The sequence below is a fragment of the Notothenia rossii genome (genome assembly GCF_949606895.1).
Source record: "Notothenia rossii genome assembly, chromosome: 11".
In the NCBI taxonomy this organism is placed as follows: Eukaryota; Metazoa; Chordata; class Actinopteri; order Perciformes; family Nototheniidae; genus Notothenia; species Notothenia rossii.
The window spans coordinates 24,792,791-24,805,964 of record NC_136910.1 but is presented as its reverse complement, the minus strand read 5'-3'; the positions used below and the strand labels follow the sequence as shown (position 1 = coordinate 24,805,964).

General features: G+C 46.0%; 1 protein-coding gene across 1 annotated transcript; it reads right to left on the bottom strand.

Moving 5' to 3' along the window:
• Nucleotides 1-7,939: 7,939 nt before the first annotated feature.
• On the bottom strand, nt 7,940-9,782 carry LOC307025278 (general transcription factor II-I repeat domain-containing protein 2A-like; the record flags this gene model as incomplete). The annotated part of the gene is made up of 2 exons (XM_079659916.1): nt 7,940-8,015; nt 8,198-9,782. The coding sequence occupies one exon, from the start codon at nt 9,780-9,782 to the stop codon at nt 8,202-8,204; it is 1,581 nt and encodes a 526-aa protein (XP_079516042.1). The 3' UTR covers nt 7,940-8,015; nt 8,198-8,201.
• Nucleotides 9,783-13,174: the final 3,392 nt, after the last annotated feature.

The window sequence follows — 13,174 nt, the reverse complement described above, 5'->3', positions numbered from 1 at the left end:
GAAATACTTACTTCCGGGTGTACAATTCTCCGTTATCCAATGGGAATGGACGCTCACATTGCCTTTAAGGGCAGCCTTCACAAACGAATGCCGTGCTTCCATGAGCGTCAAATCCCGCCGCAGATGGGAATACATTGCAATCAGTTGAAAGCTATTTGCGTCCCTTTATGAAGCTGAAGGAGCCGAGGAGCATCACAACTGGATGCCACCGGACCCTGACCAAACGTCGCTCCTGGACGATTATGGAGTGAGAGTGTGTTGACCTGGACAAGTTGAAGATCCAGAACCTTGTTTATTCTGTCCTCGATCAAGGAGTAGGTGCCATATTTGGCACAATGGCCAGGAGAGTCTGACCTATCTATGAGAGTCAAAAACAGTTTAAATCAGACGTTAAAGCCTAAAAAACAATGCAATGCAGTTATTGTAAGTTGCTTTGGATAAAGCTAAATGAATGTAATTTAAATATTTTTTAGACCTCTTTTCTATATCAATAATACAAGCTGACGTGTTCTACCTGCAGTCACCAGAGAGGATTAGCCCACCCCCGATCTCCTTCAGTTCTCTGATAATCCCAGCCTGCTCATTTTGCCAGGCCTGCACGATAGTAGGGATTGTGTACAGGCGTTGATGGCGGAAGAAGGTGCTGGCACTGATGCACTGAAGCCCAAACAGTTTCAACATCCTTATTGTCTGGGTAGCCATGTAACCGTAAAAGTGGATGGCACCACTCAGTAACAGGTTGCAGGCTGGCATGTTTCTGTGCAGCATTGGCTGGTTCTGCCAAAAAACGCTCATACCCACATGTTGCACAGACCTAAGAGATGTTAAAAGCAGAACATTGCCAGTACAACTCTTAGTCAGTCAAAAATCAATTATACCATACAACTAATGAAGTATATACACAGTGAATTGATAAAACATACAAATAAAACAAACATTTACATACACGTTATGATACAACCTTTATTTTTACATCAGTGGAATTCACACATATCCCCTTACTTGTTTTATCTTGACATACGTTTCCTCTTGCTGCTCCACATTACCCTGGGTTTCCCCACAACAGGCAGGGCAAATGGTGAACAAGGACATCAGCTGGCTTTGGCACACAATGAACTTGTCAGCAGCACTGAAAAAAGAAAAAAAACACTTGTTATTTCTGACTGACACAATTTGGTCATACACATAATCTCAAATTAAAAGAAGCCTTATTTGAGATCAAAATTAGTTTGCTGCAGTGGCTCTTTTGATGGTTCCTCGTCAGATGACTCGCTCATCATTTCCTCCTCTGGGCTCCATGGCATATCCCCAGGGTGGTCCATGGAAACAGAGGATGACTCATCATCACTGTGTGCAGGACTGGGCAGTGGAGATTCTGTCTTACACCCCACACTGACCATCCTGGGCTGTACCCGGACAGCTAGGGTAAAAAGAGGTTGGTCTTATATAATTGTGAAACATCATACATTCAGTGGACACTTTATTAGATACACTTGTCCAATGTAATGCAATCCAATACAACAGCCCTGCCATAAAATCTATAGGTTACTAACGTAACCCCAGTTCTCAGAGTAACATGAAGTGAGATGTCTCACTATGGGATGCGCCTCCCCACGTATGCCTCAGAAGCATCAATCTCATTACGCCAATTCTGATTGGCTGGTGATCTTGACGAACACGTCAGGGAATCCACCCACCCTTTAAGTAGCTTGCGCTACGACGCAGCGTCATTCAAAATAAGCACCTCTTCTCGCTTCGCCTCAGCAAGAAGGGCTGTCTGGTGAGACATCTCACTTCATGTTACACTGAGAACTGGGGTTACGTTAGTAACCTATAGTTCTCATTTATAACACTCCGTTCGATGTCTCACTATGGGATATTGAGACTCCCGTATTGCTAGACATGCTTATCTCGAAAATCACCACAAAAAAAAAACAGTACTCAACAGGTAGAACTCTATCCCAACAGGGGGGCAAGCACTGCATGGGCCACACTTGGAGCAGAGACATCCAATCTGTAAAAACTGACAAAAGTGAGCGGTGAAGACCAGCTCGCTACTGCACAAATGTCCTGGATGGAAACACCCTTGAACAAAGCCCAGGAGGTAGCCAGGCCCCGAGTAGAATGAGCCTGCAGGCCCGTTGGTGCCTGCAAACCCTGACTCGTATAAGCCAGAGCTATCGCTTCCACAATCCAGTGGGAGAGTCGTTGCCTGGTAACGGGCTTGCCCTTATGAGGGTTAGCCCAGGATACAAAGAGTTGGTCATTGCATCGAAACTCTTTAGACCTGTCCGTATAGGTGCGCAAGGCACAAACCGGGCACAGCAAATTCGGCTGGTGTTCTTCAGAAGAACATAACGGTGAAGGAATTGCCGCAAGGTCAATGGGGGTGCATGAGCCAACCACCTTGGGCACAAAAGCAGGGTTGGGCTTCAGCAACACTCCTGTTTGCCCCAGGGCAAACTGAGTGCATGAACGGTGTACGGCTTGGCAGATTCCAGAGCCAGCAACAACACTGTCTTCAGTGTGCTTATCTTTCTTACAGTGCAGACGCTTTTCTGCTTGCTCTTGCCTCTGCTTACTTTTTATGCTTATTTTCCTATTCTCATTCTCTGAAAACTTCGAGCAGCGGCTCCTGGACATTAACTTATCACTGGGACAGTTAATCTTCGTAAATAGACGGAGGTTTTCAGCCATATTTCAACATTTTTACGACAACCTCAGTCTTACAGTAGCGTGGCGACAGCTAAAGCCTGGTAGGCTACTGCATGCTATTTAGCTTAAGCTAGTTGGTAGAAAAATGCCTCCGTTCTCTACAGATGACTTCCACAAACTTCTACAGAAGATGGTTGTGTTGGAAATGAAAATGTAACGGTTGGAAGTTAACGTGGAAGTGAATGGACTATGTCGTGGGAATGACACCACTTTACCAGTGTTGCAAAATAATGGAAAAGGGTATGCTAACTCACAGCTAGTTAGCAGCTACAAGGATTCCAAGGAACAGGAGGGCTGTGTACTGGGTAATACATCTACAAGTGGTAGTCCTCCCTTGAACTCTCTGGGTGCAAAGCCTAAGAGTGAATCATTTCCATGGGATTTGGGAGGACGAATAACAGGCAGAGCCCAGCGCTCTGAAATCTGTGATGCGACCGGCTGGCCTGCATTGTTATCACCCAGGAAGAACGCCTTTTCAACCCCTATTCATACTAGGAAACAGCCATGGACAGCTGCTATAGGGAGAACTACAAACAATCATCTTAAACCACCAAGTGTGCCAATCCAGAACAGATACGCTCCGCTGACCGAGAACCGGAGATCTCTTTCTGATGACCTGGATAACCTGTCCTCTTCACACCGCAGGGTAAGGACCAATAGCTACTCCAAAAGTAAAAGGCTAGAGGGAAAGCTAACGACTGGGCCTGAAACTCTGATTGTGGGTGACTCTGCTGTAAGAGATGTAAAAGGTCTGTGTAGTAAGAACAACACCAAAGTACTCTGTTTTCCCAAGGATATGGTCTCTGACTTGGCTGAGAAGATCCTGCACATTGGGGCTGAACATCCGACTGTGAAGAATGTGGTACTGCACATTGGAACAAATTATGTTGTGGAACAACAGTCAGAAATGCTGAAAAAAGACTTTAAATGTCTGTTGGAAACTGTCAGCTCTCTAAATGCAGAGGTGTTCATCAGTAGCCCTCTACCGCCAGTCAGAAGAGGAGTGGAGAGATTCAGGAGACTGTTTGCACTGAACACCTGGCTTTCAACTGCCTGTACTGACCATTCTGTCCATTTTATTGACAATTTTAACTTGTTCTGGGATCGCAGACATCTTTATAAGGCAAATGGAGTTTGCCTGAACAAGTCAGGAGTGAAATTGTTTATCTCTAACATATTCAACTGCCTGCGTCATCAATCTGTTCCCTCTGCCAAGGACAAGCGGCAAGAGGAATCAAAACAGGAGAAAGACACAACACATCGCGCAGAAAACCTTGAAGAAGTATCACTGCACCCGCCTGAGGAATGTTCTGATTATAGGAGACCTATGACACAAATGGAGGAGTCTCCACTGCTCACCCCCCCTGTCAACGCCTTTGAGGATACTCTTCATTCGTCCCCCAGCTCTCTCTACTCTCCGCTCACCCTTTCACCTTCGCCCTCCCCACTGGAGTTCAATGACCGCATGAAGGCGATACGCAGGGTTGGCAGCATGTCCTTTAACCCCGCCCCTCAACAACGCCCACCAAAATCACTGAAGCAGAGACGCGCACCATCTCCCCCGGCTTCATCACCATCCCTACCACAATCATCCAAACCAAAACAATACAAGGAAGATGGAAGCAGATTTCCAAACCCCCCTTCCTACAGTGTAGACCTCACCCTGCCCTCATATGATGAGAGGAGCAGGGTGGGGGGTCGCCCCTCCCCTTCAAAGCCTGATAGGGATGTGTGTGTACAAAACTCTGCAAACTGATATTTGCTGAATGAGTTTATGTTTGGGGAGATTTTGCACGTCTTGTTTTTTATTCAGGCCAGCGGTGGCTACAGTGCTGTGATGAACATGTGATACCAGTCTCCCACAAGCTGCCACAACCCGATGCACACTGCCCACTTTAAATCCATCGTTGATGGCTAGCTGAAGCGTATGAGCGTAGCAGGGTACCGACTCCCAGTCCGCAATTGTGCGATTAGCAAGCACCATGTTACTGGCATTATCATGGACACGTGCAGTGATTTTATCCGTTAAACCCCAATCTTCAGCAGCAGCTTGTAGCTGAGCTGCTATGTTCTGTGCTGTGTGTCGTTCGCCTGAACTGCGTGTCTGTAACACAGCACTTTTCATCTCCCAGTCATCAGTGATGTAGTGGCAGGTGATGGTCGTGTATGATTCTGTTGTGAGAGCGGTCCATGAATCTGTGGTGATGGTGGCTACTTTTTCTGATTGACTAATGTCCATTTTCAGCTTTTCACACCCTCTTCGTATTTTAGTTCAACCCTGGAAACAATAGTCTTATGGGTGGGCACCCTATACTCCGTTTCAACAAAGTTCATGAGTTCTCGGAACCCCTCTCCCTGACCGAAGCTCAGTGGTAGCATGTCCTTGGTTATCATTCGGGTAATGAGGGCTGTAATTCTCTCTCTTCTTGCGGAGCCACAGTGCCGTCTTGTGCTGTTGAAGGAGGTGATGAGTGGCTGCTCCTGTCTTTCACTCTCGGGTTCCAAACTCACTCAATTATGTTTTAATTTTAAGTGGTTGAGCATTGAGCTAGTTGACTTATGATACACAAGTTTAACTTTGCATAGTTTGCACTCTACACCGCACTCACTAACCTGGTCAAAATGTTTCCACACATTACTTCTTTTTGACGCCATGTAGGTTGTGTGTCCGTTGTTGAATAGCGGCAAAACTAAATCTCTCCTGTCAAAATGTTTTTGAACTTTGCCGCCACACACGGCTGCCAAGCAGCGCTTATTGTTGTTTAAACTGGCCACTCATGTGTCGCGAGTGTTTACGGGGCGGGGGAGCACGCTCAGGAACTGTTACAAGCATAATATGAGGTTTGAGTCTGTGTGATCTGCGTGTAGGGAGGGGCAGCAACCATATCATTAGCTAGAACCAGCGCCACATATATGGCTCTGGCTAGAACTAGCTAGATCTGATGAATTTGGACATAAACGCGAGTTTTAGAGAGACCGGCACCTGCAGCTCTACCCGCTTTGAGGGACCGGTGAGTGGAGAAAAAACACAGCTTTAGACCTAACACACTTAGCTATGGCATTGAATCATTCAATTTGATAATATGTAATCAACTTAGGCATCCCTCCAAAAAAATTTTTTTTTAAAAATAAGAAAATATAAAAAAAATATATTCATAACTCATATTCGAATATTCGATTAATCATTCCCATCCCTAGTCTGTAGCCCCGTGATATCGTCCTCAACACCCAAGCCGAGCTTGTGAGCTTTCCACCTCTCGCTCATGAGAGTGAGAGGAGAAGTAGCCTCTGCCCTTCTGTCGGCTCTCTGTGCTTTTATTAGTTGTGTTATGGGGCCCTCCAGTGTCTGAACACGATAGTACTCCTGACTGACAACCTCGGCCGACACTGCGCATGCGCGAGGTGATAATGCATTGACAGACTCGGTTACCGTCCGCTTGTTGAGAGAGGCGACAGCCCCCCTCAGAAGCGGCGCAGTCACCTGACTGGTTATTGTTTTTCTTTTCATTATTTTTGACTGTGCCCTTGGCTTCAAGCCTGGAAACGACAGTGGAATATGCTTTATTGAAAAACGTGGACATGTGCTTGTGTGACTTATGGCACATTTCCACTGCAGCGGGGTAGCCCCATTTAAGTGTCCCTAAGCGTCCTCGCTCAGGCCTCGGGCTGCCTCGCTGGCCGTCCGAGGCCGTGGCGCATCATTACAGTTAAGACCTCGGGTAGCAACGCAGTGTAGGTGGGGCGATCAGCTTTTTGGGCGGAGCGACGCTGGGTAAAACTGCAGTGGCGTCATCTTCAATGCGACACAACTCACAAAACACACACAACAATGGAGTATGTGGAAGCGATCCTTAGGCGCGTTCACACCGCAGTACTTTTCCCACTTTAGTTCTGATATAGTTCCGAAATTCCGCGTTCACACCAAAAAGAGCCGGAACTAAAGTTAGTTAATCAGAAACTTTTTTACCCCTTTTTCAGTCCCTGCTAGAGAGCAGGGACTTTCGTGGGAGAAAAACGTTCCTGTGTCTGATTGGCTGGGCGGAATGCAAACCACGCTCCGTCAAACTCCCAAAAACGTTTGTGAAGCCGCCATTTTATTATCATTATTAGCATTAGCATTAGCATTAGCATTAGCATTAGCCCAGCGCAGAAACGCAGAGAGACTAACTTATGTCAACACAAAATAAAACATGGGAGCGGTGGAGATGAGGAGGTGTCGGCGTTCTAGCAGTTTACAGTCCCTAACTCCGGGGATTTTGGGCGGCAGTATAGGCCGTGAAGTTGTTTGCGGCCTGCCAGTAAACCCAAAGCAGAAGAAGACGAAGTGACGTCAGCGGCTTCATTTGCCTAATCCTCCCTCAGGGACTTATTCCGGTGTGAACGCGATCTGTACTTAGTTCATGAGCTCTAAAGAGTTCTCATGAACTAAGTTCTGATGAACCTTTGTGGGAAAAGTAATTGTGTGAAAGCGCCTATTTACTTGTTTCTTGGTGTGTGGCTTGTTATCACAACAAGAAGGAAAGTGATGTTTCAAAGTAGGCTGCGTATAGCAGGGGTCACCAAACTTTTTTCTCTGGGGGCCACATTATTGTTCCTGACTGTGATGGGGGGCCGGGGCCGAGTCAGCTCATTGTGTAGAAGAGATTACTAGCCCGGCACAGCCATCCCCACTACTACTTCCACACTACTATATCAACACTTGATTCCTGTCACATATTTGTTTACCATCTTTACTAGTGGTTTACAAAAGTAGCAATTGAGTCTTCACACTTTGCTTTAATTTGAAATACCACAGATATTCCATTTATTTGTTTTCTAATAAAAATAACATCAAAGCTGTCAAGGTAAGAAACATCTGCCTAGTTGAGGTGATTGACACTGGCAAAGGTGAGTTCAAAATTATAAATTATAGGTAGGCCTGATGATGATGATGATAATAATAATAATAATAATTGTGTGCAGCACTTAATAAAGGTCAAATAAATAGGCCTATAAAATAAATAAATAAATAAAAAACATCAAAATTATAATAACATGAGTAGGCTTATAGAACTAGCCAACTCTTATGCCTATCCAGGTGAGCATGTTCAGTTAACATTTTGTTTAGGTCAAGGTGAAAAGGACATGAGCAGTGTAGGCTCAAAACTAAAGCACAACAATAATACAGAATAATGGCAATCAAAATCAATAGCCTATATGTAGGTGAGCTGGATTTCTACTTGTTGATGAATTGTGCTGTCTTTGGGATGGGATCAGCAACAGCAATCTCCTCTCCTCACTTCAGAGTGCCTTCTGGAGCCCTGGCATGGAGGGATGACGGATTGAACACAAGAAGCACCATATTCAGTAAATGGCAAGACATGCTGCTGTCCGCTTTTCTCTGTGACATAATTTTACAACATATGTAGCAAATTAAAAAGAGCCTTCACATTTCATATTTATAGCAATTAAAATCAGTAATTGTTCAAATCAGTGTGCTTACCGTATCAGTGTGAACTGTGTGTTTGCTTCTGGCTGATGAGAAGTTCAATGTCTGGTTGCAGTCTAGTGGTAGCCAGTCTCAAGGTCTGATGCAAGTGTTTATCTGTGAGTCTGTTCCTTGTTGTATTCTTGGTTTGCTTCATGAGGGAAAAGGTTTGCTCACAGATGTAGGTGCTGCCAAAAACTGTGGACATCTTCATTGCATGCTGTTTGATGTTTGGGTAGGTTTCCCCTGGGAGCGAAGCATAGAACTCAATGAGACTGTCAGGCTTGAACGCATCTTTAAGGATATCACAATTCTGCAACTCGGCTAGTTCAAACTGAAGAGAGGGATGGGCATCATTTATGTCGGCAGCAAAGGGGTTCTGGAACAAACGTATTGCTTTACCGTTGACATGAAGCTCACGGAACCGCACACTGAACTGCCCCTGCAGCATTTCCAGCGCATCCTTGCACTTTTCGACTGGGAACGGGACAGGTGGTTTCTCAGCGCAGTAGCTCCGGGTGGCAGGGAGATGCGTAAAGTCCAGCTTTTCGACCTGTCTCACAAGCAGCACTAGTTTGACCTCGAACGCTTTGATGTGGGAATACAGGTCACTGATTAGCTTCCCTTTGCCTTGGAGCTGCACGTTAAGGTGGTTCAACATTTCAGTCACATCTGTTAAAAATGCGAGGTCCCATTTCCATTCTGGCTCGGTCAGCTCTCGTACCGTTTCACCTTTAGACTGCAGGAAGGTGTTGATTTCGGGTAGCAGGTCGTAGAAACGGCGCAACACTTTGCCTCGGCTTAACCACCGGATTTCTGTGTAATACAGCACATCCTCGTAGGCAGACTCAAGCTCGGAGAGGAAGGCCTGGAACTGTCTGTGTTTCAGACCATTTTTTCGGATGTAGTTGACACAGTGCACAACCACCTTCATAACAGACGCCCACTTCAAAACTTTGCAGCATAGGGCTTGCTGGTGAATCAGACAGTGGACTTGTAGTGGGGGGGTGAGACCTCGCTCCTCGAATTCGCTGTTCAAGCGCCCTACTAGCCCCCTTGTCGTGCCAACCATACTAGGTGCGCCATCCGTAGTGATGCTGGCAAATTTACACCAGTCTAGACCCAACTCTTCCATTGTTTTGCACACTTGGACAAAAATATCCTCTCCTGTTGTAGTTCCTTTGAGGCTTTTTAGTGCTGCCAGCTCCTCAGACACTTCAAAGCTTTCGCTAATCCCACGAATAAAAATGAGCAGTTGTGCTGTGTCCTGCACATCATTGCTCTCATCCATGGCCAAAGCAAAAAACTTGAATTGTGACGCTTTCTCGTTCAGCTGCTCATAAACGTTGTCCCCCAATTCTTCTACTCGCCTGGTCATAGTAGTCGCGGAGAGACTCACACCGTTGACTGCCTCTCTCTTGTCGGGACACACCTCCTCGGCCACAGCAAGGATGCATTTTTTAACAAAGTCCCCATCAGTGAAGGGCTTCCCATGGGTAGCTAGTATGTGAGCTACCTTGAAGCTAGCTCGAACAGCAGCGTGGTTTACCTGTGTTTGGCGAATGAATGTTTGTTGTTGTGCTGCCAGTCCGCCTTTCATTCTGCGAATTCTGTCTGCTCTTGCTTGCCCTCGCAAGCTAGCAAAGTCACTGTGGCGGGTTTCGTGGTGACGACAAAGATTATATTCCTTGAAAACCGCCACACTCTCTTTACAGATAATGCAAACGGCACGGTCCTTATACTGAACAAAAAAATAGTCGTTGGTCCACTGTTCTTTGAAAATTCTGCACTCTCTATCAACTTTTCGTTTAACGTTAGCCATTTTTGCTGTCCTGAACACTGACAGTTCTCTACGCGTGCGTTGTCTGTCACTCACTTGATCTCCAAGATGTCGGGTGACGACAATTCGGCAAATATAGTGCATTTTATTTTATAACTAAATATAATTTTTTTAACTGAAACAAAATCAACAAAATACCAAACGCAGACATGTTATTATTTTCCAAAAATCAATTTGAAAAAAATAAGCCATGACAACTTTTGGGGATTTGCCTCATAGGGCCGGTTCAAGTAGTGGGGGGCAGAGGGGGTGGGGGCCGGTCAAAGGGGGGTGGCGGGCCGGATCCGGCCCCCGGGCCGTAGTTTGGTGACCCCTGGCGTATAGCAAGACAAGATGCAGAAGTAGCTGCCCCATAATAAGAACATTTGAGGAAATATCAGATCATGAAAAGAAAATCTTTCTAATAAATTAAGCGAATATCAAAGCTAACTATAAACATAAATACTAAAGTGTAAAACACAGCAAAACTATATTCATAAATGCAAGTGTAAAATAGTGTGGACAATTGTAAACATGGATGGAGGCTAAAGTATCCACAGCATAAAATAATATATTAAAATATAACCTCAATCTTTCTTCTAGACATGTTAAAAGGTTGCTTGAATGGGTTATAGGTTTCTTCTTTTGTTCTCTCGTCTTTGAAATATATGAGGAATGTGTTGTTTGAGTCTAGTAGAACGAGGGTATTACAATTGAGCAATTTCTACTACATGTATTATGTATTCTTAATACCATTACAAAATAAACATGTAATAATGTTTAAGACTCCTCTACAAACGGATATGAGAGGACGCTGGCGTCGTTTGCTCGCCGCTTCTCTGTCTGGATTTTTTTGTACTCTTTTCTACTCTTTCCTCAACATTTCTTAGCAGCTTTTTGGCCGACCAGTCCGGTTAAGATCCATGTCAATCTTCCACTGCCTGGATCACTGAGATGTGTGAAAGTCTCCGTGTTTTCCTACCTGAAAACACCGGCTCCGTTTCGCCGCTCCACCTACTCTCCTTCTGATCCTCCCGGCTTCACCTGCCTAGCTCCTCCAACGCTGCCTCCACCCCATTCCTGGACTTCTCAAAACGTGTCCTGCCTTTGGCTGGGCTGGACCCCTCTTCCGTGGACTACCTGGAGCTAGCTGCCTGCACCTCTGCAGTCATCAAGCTGCAGGATACCCGCTAGCTGCTAATGCTAGCAGCTGCCCGGCTCACCTGTCCACTCAACGCTCCGTCTCTCCTGCCTGGCATGGCATTGAGGTACTCCGCTGCGAGACTTCTACAATTCAACAACCATTCCACACCGTTATGCATCTCTGTCATCAAAAACCACAAACTTCTAAAACGAACCAGATACATCCATAGAGGCTCCGGTCGCAAGTTTGTTTACTTTCACACAGGTCACTCCATCCCCGTACTCTGGTCAGCTGAGCGCACACCCACCTTTCGACTACGTCATCACAGCAATACAGACGAGCGCGCCCCCTGTCTGCAAGCCCTGGCAGTGACACCTGAGTCAATCCTCACCACACAAAGCAATATGAAGCCCACTCTGTTTAATACCCGGTCCCTCAACAATAAAAGCCACATTCTCAACGAATTCATTCTGGACAATAAACTGGACTTTCTCTTTCTGACAGAAACCTGGCAACAACCTCTGGATTATCTCTCACTCAACCTCACTACACCCAATGGATACTCATACATAAATAAGCCACGCTCGGAGGGCCGAGGTGGTGGAATTGCCATAATACACCGACAGGACATTAAAACCAGCCTCATCCCCATCTCATCTGCTCCTTAATTTGAACACCTGGCTTTTAAACTCTGGTCAAACACAGTCAGTCATGGCAGTTGTCTACCGCCCTCCCAAACCAAACCCATCATTCCTCTCTGATTTCTCTGAATTTCTGACCCAGCTCTGTTCTTTCTCCACCTCAGTCCTCCTACTTGGTGATTTCAACATCCACATGGACTCTACAATAACTACAGACTTCACGGACATGCTTAACTGCTTCAACCTCATTCAACATGTCAACTTTCCGACCCATAACCGCGGCCACATTCTGGACCTTGTTTGCTCGACTGGACTAAACCTTCACCATCTGTCTGGCTCAGACCTCTTCCTCTCCGACCACTTAGCCATCACCGTGACCATCAACATTCCCACCCCACCACCAAAGCAAAAACGCAAAATCAACTTCCGTAAATTAAGCTGTGTTTCAGCTACCTCACTCTCATCCTCCCTCTCTGAAAAAATATCCACCACTCCCTTTGTGGACCTCCATAGCCCCTCTGATCTCACTGACTACTACAACAACATTCTGTCCTCCTGCCTTGACCAACTTGCACCCATAAAAACCAAAACAGTTTCCTTCACCCACTCTGCTCCCTGGTTCACCCCTGAACTCCGTCTGATGAAAACCCGTGCCCGGCAACTTGAAAGACTCTGCAATAAAACAGGTCTCACAATTCATTCTCAAACCTACAAAGACCACCTACAGCAATATAAAGATGCCCTCTCCCATGCCCGCACCACCTAATACTCTCAGTTAATCCACTCTGGCTCCGGAAACCCCAAAACACTATTCTCCACAATAAACAAACTCCTCAGCCCCCTGGACACCACCACTCAGTCATTCACAGTAGACAAATGCAGCTCTTTTCTCACATTTTTTCAAAGCAAAATAGACAACACTTACAGCAGCTTAACCACTACCACACCAGCTCTCCCCAAAGCCACCTGCCCCCCCTTATCCTGCCAACCCCTGTCCCAGTTCTCCCCTGTCTCCCCTACTGACCTCTCTGATCTCCTCACAGGAATGAAAACTGCGACCTGCACCCTGGACCCCATCCCCTCCAGCTTTGTTAAGGCCTGCCTTCCTACTCTCTCTTCACTCATCACTACAGCAATCAACTCCTCCCTGTCTTCTGGCACCGTCCCACCGTCCCACCGTCCCTCAAAATAGCTGCTATCACCCCTCTTCTGAAAAAACCCGGACTAAACCCTGACAACCCTAATAACTTCAGACCAATGTCGAACCTACCCTTTCTGTCAAAAGTTCTGGAACGCGCTGTAGCGTCACAACTTAAGCATCATCTCTCTGCTAATAACCTCTATGAAACTTTTCAATCCGGATTCCGCTCAAACCACAGTACCGAAAC